Source organism: Bufo bufo, chromosome 10 (assembly GCF_905171765.1).
Source record: "Bufo bufo chromosome 10, aBufBuf1.1, whole genome shotgun sequence".
In the NCBI taxonomy this organism is placed as follows: domain Eukaryota; kingdom Metazoa; phylum Chordata; class Amphibia; order Anura; family Bufonidae; genus Bufo; species Bufo bufo.
Genome location: NC_053398.1, coordinates 50,673,472 through 50,690,944, shown reverse-complemented (window position 1 = coordinate 50,690,944; position 17,473 = coordinate 50,673,472). Strand labels below are relative to the sequence as shown.

The window sequence follows — 17,473 nt, the reverse complement described above, 5'->3', positions numbered from 1 at the left end:
ACCTTCTCAGGATCCATGGAGAACCCCTCAGCGGAAATGATGTAACCTAAGAAGGTTACCTGGGATCGGTGAAATTCGCATTTCTCAAGCTTACCGAACAGCTTGTTCTCTCGTAACCGTTGCAACACTCGTCTGACATCCAGAATGTGGGCCTCCATGGATTCAGAATATACCAAGATGTCATCCAAATAGACTACCACACACTGCTGCAACAGGTCACGGAAAACATCGTTGATGAATTCCTGAAAGACTGCGGGCGCATTGCACAACCCAAAGGGCATAACCAAGGATTCGTAATGACCGGTCCTGGTGTTAAACGCGGTCTTCCACTCATCGCCCGCCTTGATCCTTACCAGGTTATATGCCGCCCTCAGGTCGAGTTTGGTAAAGACCGTGGCCCCTTTAAGGCGATCGAACAGCTCGGAGATCAAGGGTATCGGGTAAGCGTTCTTGATCGTGATGCGATTGAGACCCCTGTAATCGATGCAAGGCCTCAACTCACCGCCCTTCTTTTTCACAAAGAAAAATCCAGCCCCTGCCGGGGACGAAGATTTGCGAATGTGTCCGCGTGAAAGCGCCTCCCTCACGTACTCCTCCATGGCCTCATTCTCCGCTACCGACAGTGGATAGACTTTGCCACGAGGAGGAACGGCACCAGATTGTAACTCTATGGCACAATCGTATGGGCGGTGCGGAGGTAGGGCAACCGCGCGCACCTTATCGAATACATCCCGGTACTCCTCGTATTCAGGAGGCAACAGAGAGTCCGAGGAAGTACACAGCAACTTGACAGACCCATGGATGCAACTAGCCCCACACTGCGGTGACCACGAGAGGATCTCGACCGATCTCCAATCGAAAGTCGGATTATGCTTCTGGAGCCAGGGGTACCCCAAGACCACCGAGTAGTGTGGAGACGAAATAACCTGGAGGCAGACCGACTCTCTGTGAACGGCACCAATGGCTATTCCCACTGGAAGGGTCTCATGAGTCACGTGTGGCGGCAGAAGGGGTCTGCCGTCTATCGCCTCAAGAGCCAGTGGGGAACCTCGAGCCTGCAGAGGAATGGAATTGGCGGCAGCGAACACACTATCAATGAACAAACCACCAGCACCAGAGTCCACCAACGCCTGGGTCGTCACCGAGCCCCCGACCCAGGAAAGGACAACAGTGATCAGTGGTTTGTCAACACGGGAAACCGGGGACGAGGAGACTCCACCCAAGATCTGCCCCCGACAGGATCTCAGGGTACGAGCGTCTCCCGGACGGTTCGGACATGCCAACCGAAAATGCCCACCGAGACCACAGTACATGCATCGGCCCTCGCGTCTCCGGAGTGCCCTCTCCCCCTCGGACAGGCGAGCAAACCCCAGCTGCATGGGTTCACCCCCAGACAAGTCATCCCCAGGAGGCGTGGGAGGAGAGGGAGGCACGGGTGGGACAGCAAACGTAGGCACCAATCTGTTAGAAGACCTCCGCAGGTTCTCCTTAAAGGAAGGTCTCTCCCTGAGTCTGGTGTCAATCAAAATCAGGAAAGAAATAAGAGACTCGAGCTCAACTGGTAGGTCCTTAGCTGCAACCTCATCCTTCAAGGCATCCGAGAGACCATGAGAGAAAGCAGCGACCAGAGCCTCATTATTCCAGCCCACCTCTGCTGCCAGGGTACGAAACTCAATGGCGTATTCAGCTACGGATCGTGAACCCTGTCTGATGGACATAAGGAGCTTCGCAGCAGAGGCAGCACGAGCCGGCACATCGAATACCTTCCGAAGAGAAGCAACAAAACCGGAAAACTCGGCAACCACCGGATTGTTGTTCTCCCATAAAGGGCTGGCCCAGGCCAAGGCCTTGTCCGAGAGCAGCGAGATCAAGAAGCCCACCTTTGATCTCTCAGTAGGAAAGGCATGTGGCAGCAACTCGAAATAAATGCCCACCTGGTTAAGGAAACCTCGGCACTGAGTTGGCTCTCCCCCAAAGCGCTGTGGAAGAGGGGCAGAACCGGTCATACCCCGAAACACCGCAGGCGCAACAACAGGTGTCGGGGTAGACTCTGGCGCAACAACCGGAGCGGCAGTAGGAGCGAGCCCAGGAGCGACAACCGACCCATCGGCAACGGGAGCGAAATGAGCCGTGCGTTCAAGCAGGGTTTGCAACGCCACAGCGAACCGACCCAACAGGTGATCCTGCTGATCAAGTCTGGCAACCAGCGTGGGTAGCGAGGATGGCCCTGTACCGTCAGAATTCAGGGCTTGGTCCTAATGTCACGGAACCATGAACCAGACGTACAACAAGAGATAAGTGAAAATAAGAAGGCTTTATTAAAAATAAAGCTGTAAAGCAAAAGTCCAAACGGATGGTGAAACCGAGCAGAGTCTTTGCGAAGCCAGAGGTCAGGAACCAGAAGGGTAGTCAGACGAAGCCAGGATCAGGAACCAGCAGGGTAGTCAGACGAAGCCAGGATCAGGAACCAGCAGGGTAGTCAGACGAAGCCAGGATCAGGAACCAGCAGGGTAGTCAGACGAGGCCAGGATCAGGAACCAGAAGCAGCAGCAGTCTTAGAAGCATGTGAACACAAGAGGACCAAGCAAGGAACTGAAGCCACAGACCTCCTATATATATGAGCTAGGCATCCAGCTCCTCCCAGGGGAAGGAGGAGCCGCAGGGTGGAAGGCTACAAGAAACCCAGGACCCAAGATGGCCGCCAGCACATGTCAAACGAAGGAGAGCAGCAAGCAGGTAAGACCATGACACCCTCAAGATACAGTGGCCTCAGGATACAATATTTTTAACATACAATGGACTTTTCTGACCCATCGTAAGTTGAAACTAGACTCAACATACAATGTCTCAGACTCATATCCAACCAATAAAGGCCAACCAATAAATAGCTGGATTAGTTGCTTGTTATCAGCTATTCCTGACTGTTATATGTAAGGACATGTTTAATCTGTTATCCGCTTAATTTTCTTAAATCTTAATTTTCTCTTATCTTGGATGACATTTGGGGGCTTTGGAACCAATTACTCAACTTACAATGGTTTCAACATACAATGGTTTTTCTGGAACCAATTACCATTGTAACTTGAGGGACCACTTGTATGTCTGTGTAAGAGGCTTAGGTAGGTCAGAAGTTCCTAAAAGTTATTCAGTTTTTGAAAAACTAATTTGAACATTTAATGTACTGAACTGGGTCTAAAGGGCATGTCCAAGTTGAAGATAATGGAAGATGGCATGTGGTGTATTCCCATATCTGCTCAAATGAAAGGAGCATTAAATTGTTAGAAAATAAATGTGTTAGAAATGTAATGTCCAAAGAGCCGCACTCAGTACGGACTGTAAAGGAGACAGGTGAGGATTAGACAAAAGGAGAGATTCCTGGAGAGTAATTAAAGGGAACCTGTCACCTCTACTATGCTACCCTCACTGAGCGTTTCTAAATGTTCATTGTGTTACCCTAAACATATAAATTAAACTTTTAATTTCATTTGTAGATGAATTCAATAAGTATTATGCATTTTTGTACTTCCCGCCTTTTATGCAAATTAACATAAAAGAGTCATATCTTACTTGTGTGACCAGAGAAGAGTCATATTTTCAAGCTCTGACTCCTCTCAGGTTAATTTGCATATGTATAAAATACATATTTTTTTTCACAATAAAAGCACACAGAGCTATGGGGACTGGGTATTGCAGATGTGCTAGCGGCCATCTAGCAACCCATGTCCTCAGCTCTATACCCAAAATCCAGGTGACAGGTTCCCTTTAAGGCCATTTGTTCCTTCAAGTACACAGTACTCCGGGGCAACAGTATAGATGAAAGAGATTTAGTAGGTTTGTGATACTCTAATAAGATCACATAACAGCCTTTGCCAATGCAGTCACCATGTTCATGTCAATATTATCTGCCAATGGGCTTATACCAACTGAAAAGCTAGTTATGCCACCCTGCTCTTTGGAGGGCATGTAAGTTAGCTATACCAATTTGGGGTGACTGGCCTTGCCAATAAAAGGACCTGAGAAGACTGTCAAGGAATCGGAACACATTTCATGGAATGATAATGGGTGAAACACGAAACATATATAAAAATGCAAATGCCACTTGTTATATTTTTTAGTTTGGAAGGTGGGTCAGGATTCCTGCTCAAGCAGACACAAGGTGAAACTCGCTGTATGTGATTTTGCAGTGCTGTCTGTACTGCTGTCTAGGTGGGGTGAGGGCTGATGCGTCTGTTTGGGGGTTGTTGTGTAATGTATGTTTGAAAATGCAAAAATTCAATAAAAAAAATCTAAATTAAATAAGGTATAAATTTATATATATATATATATATATATATATATATATAAAACCATGCTTCCTGTATGAAGAGTTTTCTGCCACTATTGAGGTACTTACCTTAGCAGATCTGCCAGCTCCTCCATAGCGCACAATAGCAATGGTTCCTCTGAGATCAATGGTTTTATTAAGTGTTTCAAAGTCACTCATTTTACCTTGATTGGCATATACCAGCTTTCCCTATGAAGCAAGAAAATAGTTAGACATGCTGGATTGTATGTCTCTCCTATAAAAAAAAGATACGCCCTCCACAGATCTCCCTATAAGTGTCCTCCACAGATTCCCCTATAAGTGTCCTCTACAGATCCCCCTATAAGTGTCCTCTATAGATCCCCCTATAAGTGTCCTCTACAGATCCCCCTATAAGTGTCCTCTACAGATCCCCCTATAAGTGTCTTCTACAGATCCCCCTATAAGTGTCTTCTACAGATCCCCCTATAAGTGTCTTCTACAGATCCCTCTATAAGTGTCCTCTACAGATCCCCCTATAAGTGTCCTCTACAGATCCCCCTATAAGTGTCCTCTACAGATCCCCCTATAAGTGTCCTCTACAGACCCCCCTATAAGTGTCTTCTACAGATCCCCCTATAAGTGTCTTCTACAGATCCCCCTATAAGTGTCTTCTACAGATCCCCCTATAAGTGTCCTCTACAGATCCCCCTATAAGTGTCCTCTACAGATCCCTAGAAGTGTCATCCACAGATCCCCATAACAGTGTCATCCACAGATCCCCCATAACAGTGCCCTATCCACAGATACCCCATAACAGTGCCCCATCCACAGATCTCTCATTAGTTCAAAACCCACCAAAAGCACACCATTTGGTTCAAAATATTTTATTTTCTTAATTTCCTCCACAAAAACCTAGGTGCGTCTTATCGTCAGGTGCATCTTATACAGCGAAAAATACGGTACTTTCTTTAGGGTTCATTCACATGACCGTGTGTGCCCTGTGCCCGTATTCTGTGCCTATTGACTTGGAGCAAGATACGGCTCAGAAGCACTACGAAGCACTTCCATGGGCTTTCGGGTCCATATCTCTTGCCGTATATTCCGGACCTATTCAAGTCAATGGGTCAGCGACGCAATACGGTATTCACATGGCTGGAGCCCGTGCATTAAGGACCACAGTACGGCATGGGGCACACACAGTCGTGTGAATGAGCCCTTAGTGATGTTTTTTACTCTTGTCACACTAGCATTAGCACTCTGCTCTTACTGTCAAAAAACCCTTCCTGTATTGCTGATGAAATGCCTTTGCCTTATGTGAAACATAATTGAAATTAAAAGTTTTTATACAAATCCTAGTTTTTCCAATCTGGAGTTGTAAAACAGATCCCTTATCCCTCTCATCCATCCAGTTTCCTGTCTTTGAAAACTCTCTAATTATAACTGTATTCCATGTCTTATTATAATCTATATCTATGTCGGCTAGTTGAAATATTTACAAGGTGTAATGAAACTGTACCAGCATTTCAAATAGATGTGACTGAGTTTTGTCCTGTTTCTGTGTAGACTGTAAAAGTCATCTACCAATGTTGGGAGTCTCTGTGGCGTACCTTTGGATTTCCACTGGGAGCATACGCAGCGTATGGCTTAACCACATCGGGATCACTCTGATCACCAGTTAGGAATTTTTCAGTGAGTCGTGACATAAATTTCTCTTCACCACTCGACGTAACTGATGTGTGAAAAGAAGATAGGATTCGTTGAAAATATTTAATTAACTGCATTACAAAGAACTTATGAAAAATAACTTTGTGTTATCACAACTGCAATAGCCCATGGACAAGTGTGGCGCTGCTTCTGGGGCAAAAGACACCTTTTTCTAATCTCTTAAAATTCCACAGGTGTTTTTCAAAGAACCATTTAACAATCTATGGACTGGCATTATAATAAACTAGCATTTATCCAGTCTGAATAAAACCAGCAGCAAATGCTATAAAATAACTAGAAATAGTGATACTCATCCCTGCCGATCCAGCACATAGGCCCTAGCAGTCCCTCCGGTCTTTGCTGTGACTGCTGCAGCCAATCATTTTCCTCAGCAGTCAAGTGATGTACCACTAGCACAATGCCAGTACTATGGCACATGGCTAAAAGTGGGTTTACACGACTTGATGCAATAAGCTATTGTCTGGAAGAAAGTGTTCCTTCCCAATAATTGCCTGCTCCTCAGTAGAGGTGAAGCGCTGCATTTACAAGTAGGGTTCACCTAAACTGTATGAGGACGAGGGGTGACTGCTGTCATAGCTCGCCCTCATATAAAACGCTGCTCCTAATACCCCTTGCGCTGACGCATGATGCGCCTAAGTTGAGGCTCAGGCCTCTACATAACTTAGGCGCATCCACTGCCGGCCTAAATTTACGCCAGCTCCCTTGCTAGCATAGATTTAGATCAGGGATACTCAACTTGCAGCCCTCCAGCTGTTGCAAAACTACAACTCCTAGCATGCCCTAATAGCTGTAGGTTGTGCAGGCATGCTGGGAATTATAGTTTTGCAACAGCTGGAGGGCCGCAGGATGGGCATCCCTGATTTAGATAATTTTCTATGCGAAAATAGGCGTAGAAAATGATAAATGAGACTGGCTGGTCGGCCCGCCCACACCATGCCCCCTTTTTTAAATCTGGCATGAGCAGGGAAAAGTCACAGATTCGCCCGCAAATCCCTTTTGTGACCAAATCTGGCGTATGTCTAATAATAAATGACCCCCATTCTTTCTGGGCAGCAGAGTTCTGTTCACACAGCACGATCTGCTGCCCAGAAACGATGATTCGGGTGTCCGCACTAACAATCATTTCACCCGATGAACGAACACTTTGCTAGTTCTTCGGGTGATCTGCGGCCGATTATCTGGGACGAGCATTCACAGGAACATTCATGTAAACCCGACATAAATATATAAACAAAGACTGGGAGGTCCGCCAGAGAGACTGTGCTGGATTGGCAGGGGATTGGAGAGGTGAATATACATTTTATTTTATAACCGTTGGTGTTGTTTTTACTTAAAGGGGTTGTCTCACTTTAGCAAATTGCATTTACCATGTAGACAAAGTTAATACAAGGCACTTACTAATGTATCGTGATTGTCCATATTGCCTCCTTTGCTGGCTAGATTTATTATTCAAGTGCATTATACACTGCTTGTTTCCATGGTTATGACCATCCTGCAATCCAGTGGTCGTGCTGGCACCGTTGGAGCACGTGTAAGCAGGCATGTGAAGCAGCTCCCGTCCCAGCCACCTTGTATCTGTGCTGCAGCGTTGGATGTAACCCCTGGATATGAGCAGTGTATAATGTGAGGGAAAAATGTATCAAGCCAGCAAAGGGGACAATATGGACAATCACAATACATTAGTAAGTGCCTTGTATTTAACGGTCTAAATGCTAAATTTTCTGTGGCAACCCTTTTAATCCATTAAAGATGTGGCAAAGAGTATACATTATCTGACAAATTAAAGGGGTTTGTCCAGGTTATAGATACTGATGCCCTATCCTTAGAATAGATCATCAATATCTGATCGGTGGGGGGGGTCGACATATGGAACCCCATGCTGATCCCAGTAGCCATTGATACCAGATATGACACAGAAAACAGAGCCAGAAACATAACTCTGTTCTGCGTGCTGAGGTCATGCCAGGTCAGTATTCCATACCAAAAGAAATCACTTTGTGAAGCACATTTTATGACTATTGTGTGGCACTTGCAAGTTTCTCCCAGGACATTTGACTCTTACATACCAACTCGGACATTGTTGGGCTGGTCTGCTTTAGGGAAGGATAGATAGACATCGTATCTTTCCTCCTTAGCATCGTCAAGTCCAAATGTTGGGTCCTTCCATTGATTTAGGATCATCTTCACTAAGTCTTCATCCCCCTTGGTTGTGGCCATATGAGGTTTCGCACTGAGTTTCCTGTACAAAATGGAGAGATTACTTATGTTGGGTTACAATGGTGGGTTACACCAAGAAATAACATTAGAGAAAACAGGGCTCTAACAGCAGCACTAAAAATGTCTAGCAACCCTTGAGTGTCCATGGACCTACGAATAGCCAAGTCAGGAGGAAGAAACCACCCAGATACCGCACGTGAAAAAATGTCTGTGTGTGTGTGTGAGAGCTGTTCCAGACTGTGTGCATAAAGTGCGCTGTGAAGAGAAGTACTGTGGCTTGTGTATTAGTGAAGAGGATCCATAGCCTGTACAGACATCTGTGCTGGATTGTCCAGAGTGCACCAGGAGAAGAGTTGCTAAGACCTGACAAGCAGCATAGTCTTCTTTTTGTCATGCAGAGGGGACTTAAAGACAGATTGATCATACCCATGGAAGTTGAGTGCAATGCTAGAGGAGAGAGTAAGCCTTTTTCTGACTAAAACTGTGCCCTCTTTAAGAGATTGCTGTAACCACTAAGCTCATTGCCCAACGTGAGAATGTAACCGTCAAGCTAGTTGCCTCTGCCAAACTTGTTGCCCTACGTGAAATCATTAAAGGTAGGGCTCAAGTAACATCTGTGTCCACCTGTTTCCTTCCTCTACCCTTGACTGCGGAGCCAAATATACTACTGACTGGTCAAAAAGATCCTGAGCAAGGTCTGAGTCCCTTATTTTAAAAGAAGTGTTTTGAATGCTTGGGGTATTGTTCACATGTTTTATTCATTGCTTCTTACAGACTTTCTAAACCAGCATGGTCTGCTGCCTTTTTTGCGTACATACACTGCTCTGTGTCACACTGACTCATAGGAGGAGGTTTATCAAAACTGGTGCAAAGAAAAACTGGCTTAGTTGGCCATAGCAATCAATCAGATTCTACCTGTCATTTTCCAGCGCTTCTTTGGAAAATAAAAGGATACGGTAAATCTGATGGCTTGCTATGGACAAGTAAGCCAGTTTTCCTTTGCACCAGTTTTGATAAATTTCCCCCACACTCTGCTGAATACTAAGAACAGGGTGCCATACCATGTCCTCCATTTGTAGGTGGCCGTACTCACATAGTCACCCTCCAAGTGAGGGGAGAGAAACTATCCATGTGCAGACCCCTCTTGCTACAAATGAGAGTTGTGTTGCATGGCATAGATATTTGATGAACTCAAGGGGCACACCACTAGTCTAAGGTAACTTTCACATCTTCAGCATTGTGATCCGGCTGACAATTCTGGCAGAGAATGCTGGGAATCTGCTGGACACATTCAACAGCGTGCAACAGTTCCTGTCTCTACATTTTTGCTGGATGGCGTCTGGATCTTTGCTGGACCCCATTACAATTAATGAGGCTGGTGGGCATTCCAGTTGCATCCAGAAGTGTTGGATCCGGAGAATCCTAGCATTCTGTTCTCTGCCGCAACAGTTTGCCGGAATAGCTGCCACAGATGTGAAACTAGCCTAAGTTCAAAGATCTACCATTATGACAGATTCCTATTAATTAGTGAGCTAAGGAAAGGTTGCTGACTGGAAAGACACCAGAGATAAACTGGAACAACCTAAGTAAGGTTAAGTGAATTTTTTTCTGCAGCATGTGCATGTATTTCTGAAAGCCTCAAGGGGTGTTCTGGGAATAGTATGATTATTAACAAATCTGCTCATGTACACTGGCATGCAAAAATTTGGGCACCCCTGGTCAAAATTACTGTTACTGTGAACAGTCAAGCAAGTTAGATGAAATGATCTCCAAAAGGCATAACGTTAAAGATTACACATTCCCTTTGTATTTTAAGCAAAAATAATTTTTAATGTTCAACTTTTACATTTTCAAAATAAAAAAAGAGGAAAGTGGCTTGAAGCAAAATCTTGGGCACCCTGCATGGTTAGTACCTAGTAGAAACCCATTTGGCAAGTATCACAACTTGTAAACAGTTTTTGTAGCAAGCCAAGAGTCTTTTATTCCTTGAGGGATTTTCATCCAGTCTTCCTTGCGAAAGTCACCCAGTTCTGTGAGATTCCTGAGCCATCTTGCATATACTACTCTTTTGAGGTCTATTCAGCTATTTTCAATGATGTTAAGATAAGGGGTCTGTGAAGGCCATGGTAATACCTTCAGCTTACACCTTTTGAGGTAGTCTATTGAGGATTTTTAGGTGTGTTTAGGTGTGTTTAGGTGTGTTTAAGTAGGATCATTATCCATTTGTAGAAGCCATCCTCTTTTCAACTTTTTACTGTTGGTACTGTTTGCTTCCAGAATTTGCTGGAATTTGCATTGAATCCATTCTTCCCTCTACCCATGAAATGATCCCCTTGCCATTGGCTGCAACACAACCCCAAAGTATGATTGATTCACCCTAATGGTTGGAAAGGTGTTCTTTTCATGAAATTCTGTGCCCTTTTTTCTCCAAACTTACTTTTGCTCATTGTGCTCATAGTTCTATTTTAACCTCATTGGTCCACAGGAATTGTTTTCTTCTGATGTCTCTTCCATGAAGGCCATATTTGTGCAGGTGTCGCTGAACAGTAGAACAATGTACCACAAAATAAGAGTCTGCTATATCTTACTGAAAGTCTTTTGCAGTAAGATGGGGGTTCTGATTTGCCTTTTTTAGCAATCCTATGAGCAGCTGTCTCTGAAATCTTTCTCGGTCTTCCACATCTTCTCTTGACCTCCACAGTTCCTGTTAATTGCCATTTCTTAATTCCATTTCAAACTGGGGAAATAGCAACCTGAAAACGCTTTGCTATCTTATAGCCTTCTCCTGCTTTATGGGCTTCAGCCATTTTGTTAGGCAACTGCTTAGAAGAACCCATGGCTGCTGTTTTTTGGGACAAGGTTAGAGTCTGGGTATTTATAAAGCTTTGAAATTTGCACCATCTGGCCCTTCCTAACGATGATTGTGAACAAGCCTTAACCCTAACAGTCTATTTAAGTTCTGAGACATCAAAGTTACTGGGGCACTTAAATCTACTTGGGGTCCCATACTTTTGAAAGGTACTCCTTTCCTTTTTTCATTTTAAAATTGTACCAAACCAAAGTAATACACCAATATTGCAAAATGTTGAAAAGTGTGTTTTATCTTTAACATTATCCCTTTTGGAGATCATTTCATTTTCAACTTGCTTAAAGAGGACTTTTCACCGATTATTACTCTATGAACTAAGTATACAGACATGGAGAGCGGCGCCCGGGGATCTCCCTGCACTTACTATTATCCCCGGGCGCCGCTCCGTTCTCCTGCTATGCCCTCCGGTATCTCCGTTCCCTAAGTTACGGTAGGCGGAGTCTGCCCTTGTTCTTCTGTATCGCTGGCCAATCGCATTGCAGAGCTTACAGCCTGGGAGAAAATAACCTCCCAGGCTGTGAGCTCTGTGCTGCCATTGGCCAGCGCTAGAGCAGAACAAGGGCAGACTCCGCCTACCATAACTTAGGGACTGGAATTTCCGCCTACTATAACTTAGTGAGCGGAGATACCGGAGGGCATAGCAGGAGAACGGAGCGGCGCCCGGGGATAATAGTAAGTGCAGTGAGATCCCCGGGCGCCGCTCTACATGTCTGTATAGTTAGTTCATAGTGTAATAATCGGTGAAACGTCCTCTTTAACTGTAACAGTAATTTTGACCAGGGGTGCCCAAACTTTTGCATGCCACTGTAGCTGCTTATCTCATGTACATCTTCCCCATACTTTTTCTTTTTCAGTTTGGACTTTCCTGACCAATTATTACCATGTAAACAATCCCTCTGGTTTGTTTCCATCCAGTATGTAGCACTTCCTGTTGCTGAATACAACCAAACCCATGATGCACTTCTCCTTTCTCTGCTACATCTCCAACACCGCCTCTAACAATGGCCAGCTAGTTTATAGCTCCTCCCTCAGCTAGTTACATAGACACTCCCCTATCACCACCCCTAACAATGGCCAGCTAGTTTATAGCTCCTCCCACCCAGCTAGTTACATAGACACTCCCCTATCACTGCCCCTAACAATGACCAGACAGTTTATAGCTCCTCCCCCAGTTAGTTACATAGACACTCCCCTATCACCACCCCTAACAATGACCAGCTAGTTTATAGCTCCTCCCACCCAGCTAGTTACATAGACACTCACCTATCACTGCCCCTAACAATGGCCAGCTAGTTTATAGCTCCTCCCACCCAGCTAGTTACATAGACACTCCCCTATCACTGCCCTGCCCATGGACATAGCACCACAGGGAATAGAAAATAGCAAAATGGACATTATCAAGTGATCACAGCCCAGAACAGAAAATAGGTGCACTAAAGCACTTATCGCACCTCTGTACTTTCACTTTACTGCCTGCCAGACCTCAGACTGTTCAAGCACTTACTCTGCCTGCCCTGACTTTGGTCTTCTCTGACTACAAACTTTCTTTGCCCCTCAGTGCCCTGCACTGGTTTCTTGTGTCTCTGACCCTTGAGGGTTAGGTGTTACCCACCCAGTGACTAAGAGGCAGAGGCCTGGTGGTTCCCCTGCAGCAAAGTCTATATTTCTGTGTAGGGGTTAAATGGTGAATATCAGAGGACTGCCAGGATAATGACCTTCTGTTTAGTCCAAAGTCAAATCTGTTGGTTAACCCAGTGGTTCCACACAGCTACCTTAATAAATGAATATATTAAAGGATGTTAAGGCAGACTGGAAAACCGATATAAAGATAAATGGCGGATATGTCTGCAACAAATATGCCATGTCTGAATATATCCTAGACCAGGGATACTTAACCTGCGGCCATCCAGCTGTTGTAAAACCACAAATCCCACCATGCCCTGCTGTAGGCTGTCTGGGAATGCTGGGTGTTGTAGTTTTGCAACAGCCCTAGGGCCGCAGGTTGAGCATGCCTGTCCTAGACACTTTACATATTTCTCCTTGTCTTTTTACTAGATTTGCTTTGGGTTAAACTTGATTTTGTGAGATTTGATTTGGTCCAAATCTAAAGTGTATTCACTGCCTGAAAAGGATACTAAACTAAAAATAATAACACTAAAAAACACACAAGAACAGGGCGCTTGCCCTATGTATCTCAGGCGCAGCCTCAGAGAACTTGCTCCTGGGTAAGGAAATGAAGCAGGGTAAGATGACACCAATTCCCCTAATCACACACCCACCCAGGGGATCACCAGACCACAAATGACCATGGGTTTATAGCAGATATCACACCCTTATATTGGTAAGTCACTGTGGGCTGGGAGACGAAGATTATAGAGCAATCCCTGGAACCCAGGCAACGGCCACACAATATGTATAAACCTTCCTAGTGGGATTGTTATAAATGATACAGAGTTAACAATGCTCATTAAATCAAAGCCAGTAAATGTTGAGTGATGCTGATCGCTCACTTAGTCATCACTTAGTTGCTATTAATCAAGTTGATGTTAGGCTTCCCTATTTATTGCCCTATACTCTGTAATAGTAAAGGACTGCTAAATAACTCCATATCTATACGAGCCCTTCCTGCTCCAATAATGCCAATCGCGGTCATTAAAGCCTTTAGATGCCATTATCAAGTGAGATCACGGCATCTAAAGGGTAAAAACCCAGAAGCTCGCGCTTCCAGGCTTCTTACCGGCATCCTCTGCAGCCAATGAGGAGGCCGGTAATTGAATTGAATTCAATACAATGAATTTGAGACCCAGGGTATTGAAGCTGCAATTATTATTTTGGACAGCAGGTGGCAGGCCAACATAAGAAATGGGCAATTCTGTAAAAAATATGGGTCTAAAAGACCCATGAATGTTCAAAATTAGAAAAATCTATATATTTTGTAGGCTCAAAATCATAAAAAAGTTAAAAGAAAATGTTCAAAAAAATATAAAAAAATATAAAAGTTTAAATCACCCCTTTTCCGTAAAATAAAAAAAAAAATACATAAATAACAAAAAATATGAACAGCATGGGCATCACTGTGTCCAAAAATGCCCCTAATATTAAAATATAAAAATACTTTTCCAATACGCGAATGGTGTAACAGAAAAAAGGGTCAAAATGGCCAATTTGCCATTTTTTTTCATTGCTTCTCTTCCCCCAAAATGTTTTATAAAATGTAATCAAAAAGTCCAGAATGGTATTAAAATAAAAACTACAGATTGTCCTGCAAAATACAAGCCCCCACACAACTCAGTAGATATAACTATAAAAAAGTTATAGGGGTCAGAATACGGTAATGTAAAAAAAGAAATATCTTTTTCAAAGTATTAATTTCTTTTTACAGTATTTAGACATAAAAAAAAACTATACATATGTGGTATTGTTGTAATCGTACTGACCCAGAGAATGAAGGGTACAGGTCAGTTTTGTCACATTGCCGTGGGAACAAAACCCGTAATACGGTGGAGGAATTGCGTTTTTTTTCCAATTCCACCCCATTTGTATTTTTTTTCCTGCTTCCCACTACATTGTATGCCATATTAAATGGTGGCATTAGAAAGTACAACTTGTCCGGCAACTGAAAAAAAAAGCCCTCATATGGATATGTGAACGGAAAAATAAAAAAGTTATGGCTCAAGGAAGAAAAATGAAAACGAAAAAACCTCTGGTATTCTAAGGGTTAAAGAAAAGTCTAAAAATCCCTTTTTGGTGGTAGAAGCCTTCTTCTCTGTAAAATGGTGGAAGCTATTTTGAATGATTCATGCATGAACCGATTCACTCATCCTTACTTTCTACCCCTATCAGTGTTAGATCATTTCCCCTTCTATGTTGGAACCTGCATCTAAGCAAGCAGAAGACTGAATGGATTAGCAGAAGTGGGGGCTATGTTTCCTGCAAGACTAGACTGCTTGTTTCGCTGTAGATTTGTTCCAGATTTTGCTGTGGTTCCACGTCTGCACGCCTACAATTGAGTATGCTGATAACCATATTACAAGATTATCCTTATTTCTCCCTCAAAGCGGCACCAGTTTGATAAAGGCCGTAATTGGCCGAAACGTAACATCAACATTGGCCGCAGATTCAATGTAGGCAAAGCATATTTCTATGGACCCACAGTTCATTGTGATTTTTTCTGGAGTTTTCTCTTCATGCATTTGATGGGGTGGGAACCCGACTCCATGAAATTCTAAAGAAAGAAACTACGAGCAGTGTGCGACTAAGCTACTCTTCAGCTCCACTGTATAGGAGCTGAAGTATTGAGTATTTCCATCATGTATTAGCAGAATTAAACTTCCCATTAATCAGAACAGATTTGTTACTTTGGAATGACCAGTCATCACTGCAAATCATCTGCATGTCTAGATTTATGTCTCAGAAGAAGTCTATATTGATTATCTATGTCTTCATTATTATACAGATCTTTTTCTCTCACCTCAGATGTTCCCTGATGTTATTACTGCTTACTTCTTTCATGAACTCCTGAATGAAAGCTTCATCGACATCGGTAGAAAGGTCTTTAACCCATGATGGTGTCTCGGAGGTCTTTGAGATGCCAAAGTGTCCAATGAGTAATCCAATGGCCAAAATCAGAGCTCCCCCCAAAACACCACCAACTATTTTCCACACGTTCATCGTTCCTCTCTCCCAGACAATCAAAAGAAGTAAAATATCCTTGCTCTGAACTTTTTATAAAACTTATCTTATCATGACCTTGGTGTACATTTGTGTTGAGATAATAAAAGAAGATGTTCTATAACACAATATCCCACAGTGCAAGTAACATATTACCAGTTTACAGCTCTACTACACTTGTTTAAGTCACAGTGACCAATATCTGTCCTTTGTCCCTATTGGATGCAATTATCACCGCATTTATGGTAGGGCAATGTTAATTTTTATTACATCTTGCCAATCTGAAATCCTGCAGAGGTCATGAAGTGCAGGATGTGTTAGAGAATAAAATTTACAATCACAGACTGACTTTTAAAAACGCTTATTAATCTAGTGGTACATGTTCTGCACATCAAAGTTTACTTCCTGCACATATACAAGACTATCCACCTTTGATCCAAAGCATTATTATTTAATCAGACTATGAAGTTATTTATTAAGAAAAAACCCATGACACATCTCTAGAGATCAAGTCAAGAAGCGAGCATTGGAAGAGATCCTGTTTTAGATGCCGGTCTTAATGAAGGCCCTGCGCTGGCGATGGTTCCGCAGAAGTTAGGAAGAGGTGCCGGCCTCTACGTAACTTTGGCGCATCCAGCGTCACTTCTAAATGTAAGATAGCTTCCGAGCTGTCTTACATTTAAAACATTTTCTACACCTAAAACAGGCGTAGAAAATGATGAATGAGCCAGACCTACCGGCCCGTCCCCTTCCCTGCCCACAATTTTAGACCTGGCGTGAGCGGGTGGAAGTCCTATCTGCACCTGAAATACATTTCATTTAGGCGTATTTCAGATTAGTAAACGAACCCTATGTGCATGGTGCCTGCATGGTTATTACAAGTTACTACAGGGTCCCATAGCAAAACCTGTAATGGGGCCCCGCTCCACCATGATCACCTTCAGCAACAAGTTCAGATCATAAAACATACATTATGATTAGTTTGGTCTCCCTAAGGCCACTTTGTGATATAGTGATACGGATTGTGTCAGGAACTGTTCAGAATAAAAATGATGGTTTTGCACACAAGTTTTGTCTGCAATTGCATTATCGGATGCAATCGGATGCAATCAGTTTTTGATGCGTTTTTCATGCAGATGAAGAAAGACTGAAGAATACCAATCTACATCTCCTAAGAACCATCAGTAAAAAACACATTGCATCCAGATGCCTTCCGTTTTTCACACAAGCCCCATTCACTTCTATGGAGCCAAGGCTGCGCGAAAAACGCACAATATAGAACATGCTGTGATTTTTCCTGAACACAAAGATGATGACCCATAGAAATTATTGAATCAGGATTCAGTCAGGTTGCTATGTGTTCTATACAAGTATCACATCTGGATGGAAAGATTAATCATGTGAAATTAGCCTAATGCACAGGGCTAATGTACAATGTGATGTTACAGTACAGGGTAATAAACACTGTATGTCTCAGTGCGGGGATAATACAGTGATGTCACAGTAAAAAAAAAATAAGGAACACAGCGATTACACAATATGTGGATAATACAGTGATGTCACAGTAGAAAAATAATGAACACAGTGACTCACATTACAGGGTTAATAAACAGTAATGCCGCAGTATAGGAATAGTGCACACAATAAAGTTATAGACCAGGGATAATGCTTACAGTGATTTCAGAGTATAGAAATAACAAACAAAC

The 17,473-nt window shown here is 43.4% G+C and overlaps 1 protein-coding gene across 1 annotated transcript in view; it reads right to left on the bottom strand.

Moving 5' to 3' along the window:
- NAALADL1 (N-acetylated alpha-linked acidic dipeptidase like 1) overlaps positions 1–15,767 on the bottom strand; it is a 93,268-nt gene extending 77,501 nt beyond the window's left edge. Inside the window, exons 1-4 of the mRNA XM_040410250.1 lie at positions 15,568–15,767; positions 8,077–8,249; positions 5,893–6,014; positions 4,394–4,513 (exon numbers count right to left, since the gene is read on the bottom strand). Of these exons, the coding sequence (XP_040266184.1) occupies positions 4,394–4,513; positions 5,893–6,014; positions 8,077–8,249; positions 15,568–15,767 (615 nt within the window). The remainder of the gene's footprint in view (positions 1–4,393; positions 4,514–5,892; positions 6,015–8,076; positions 8,250–15,567) is intronic.
- Between the last annotated feature and the right edge of the window lie 1,706 nt (positions 15,768–17,473).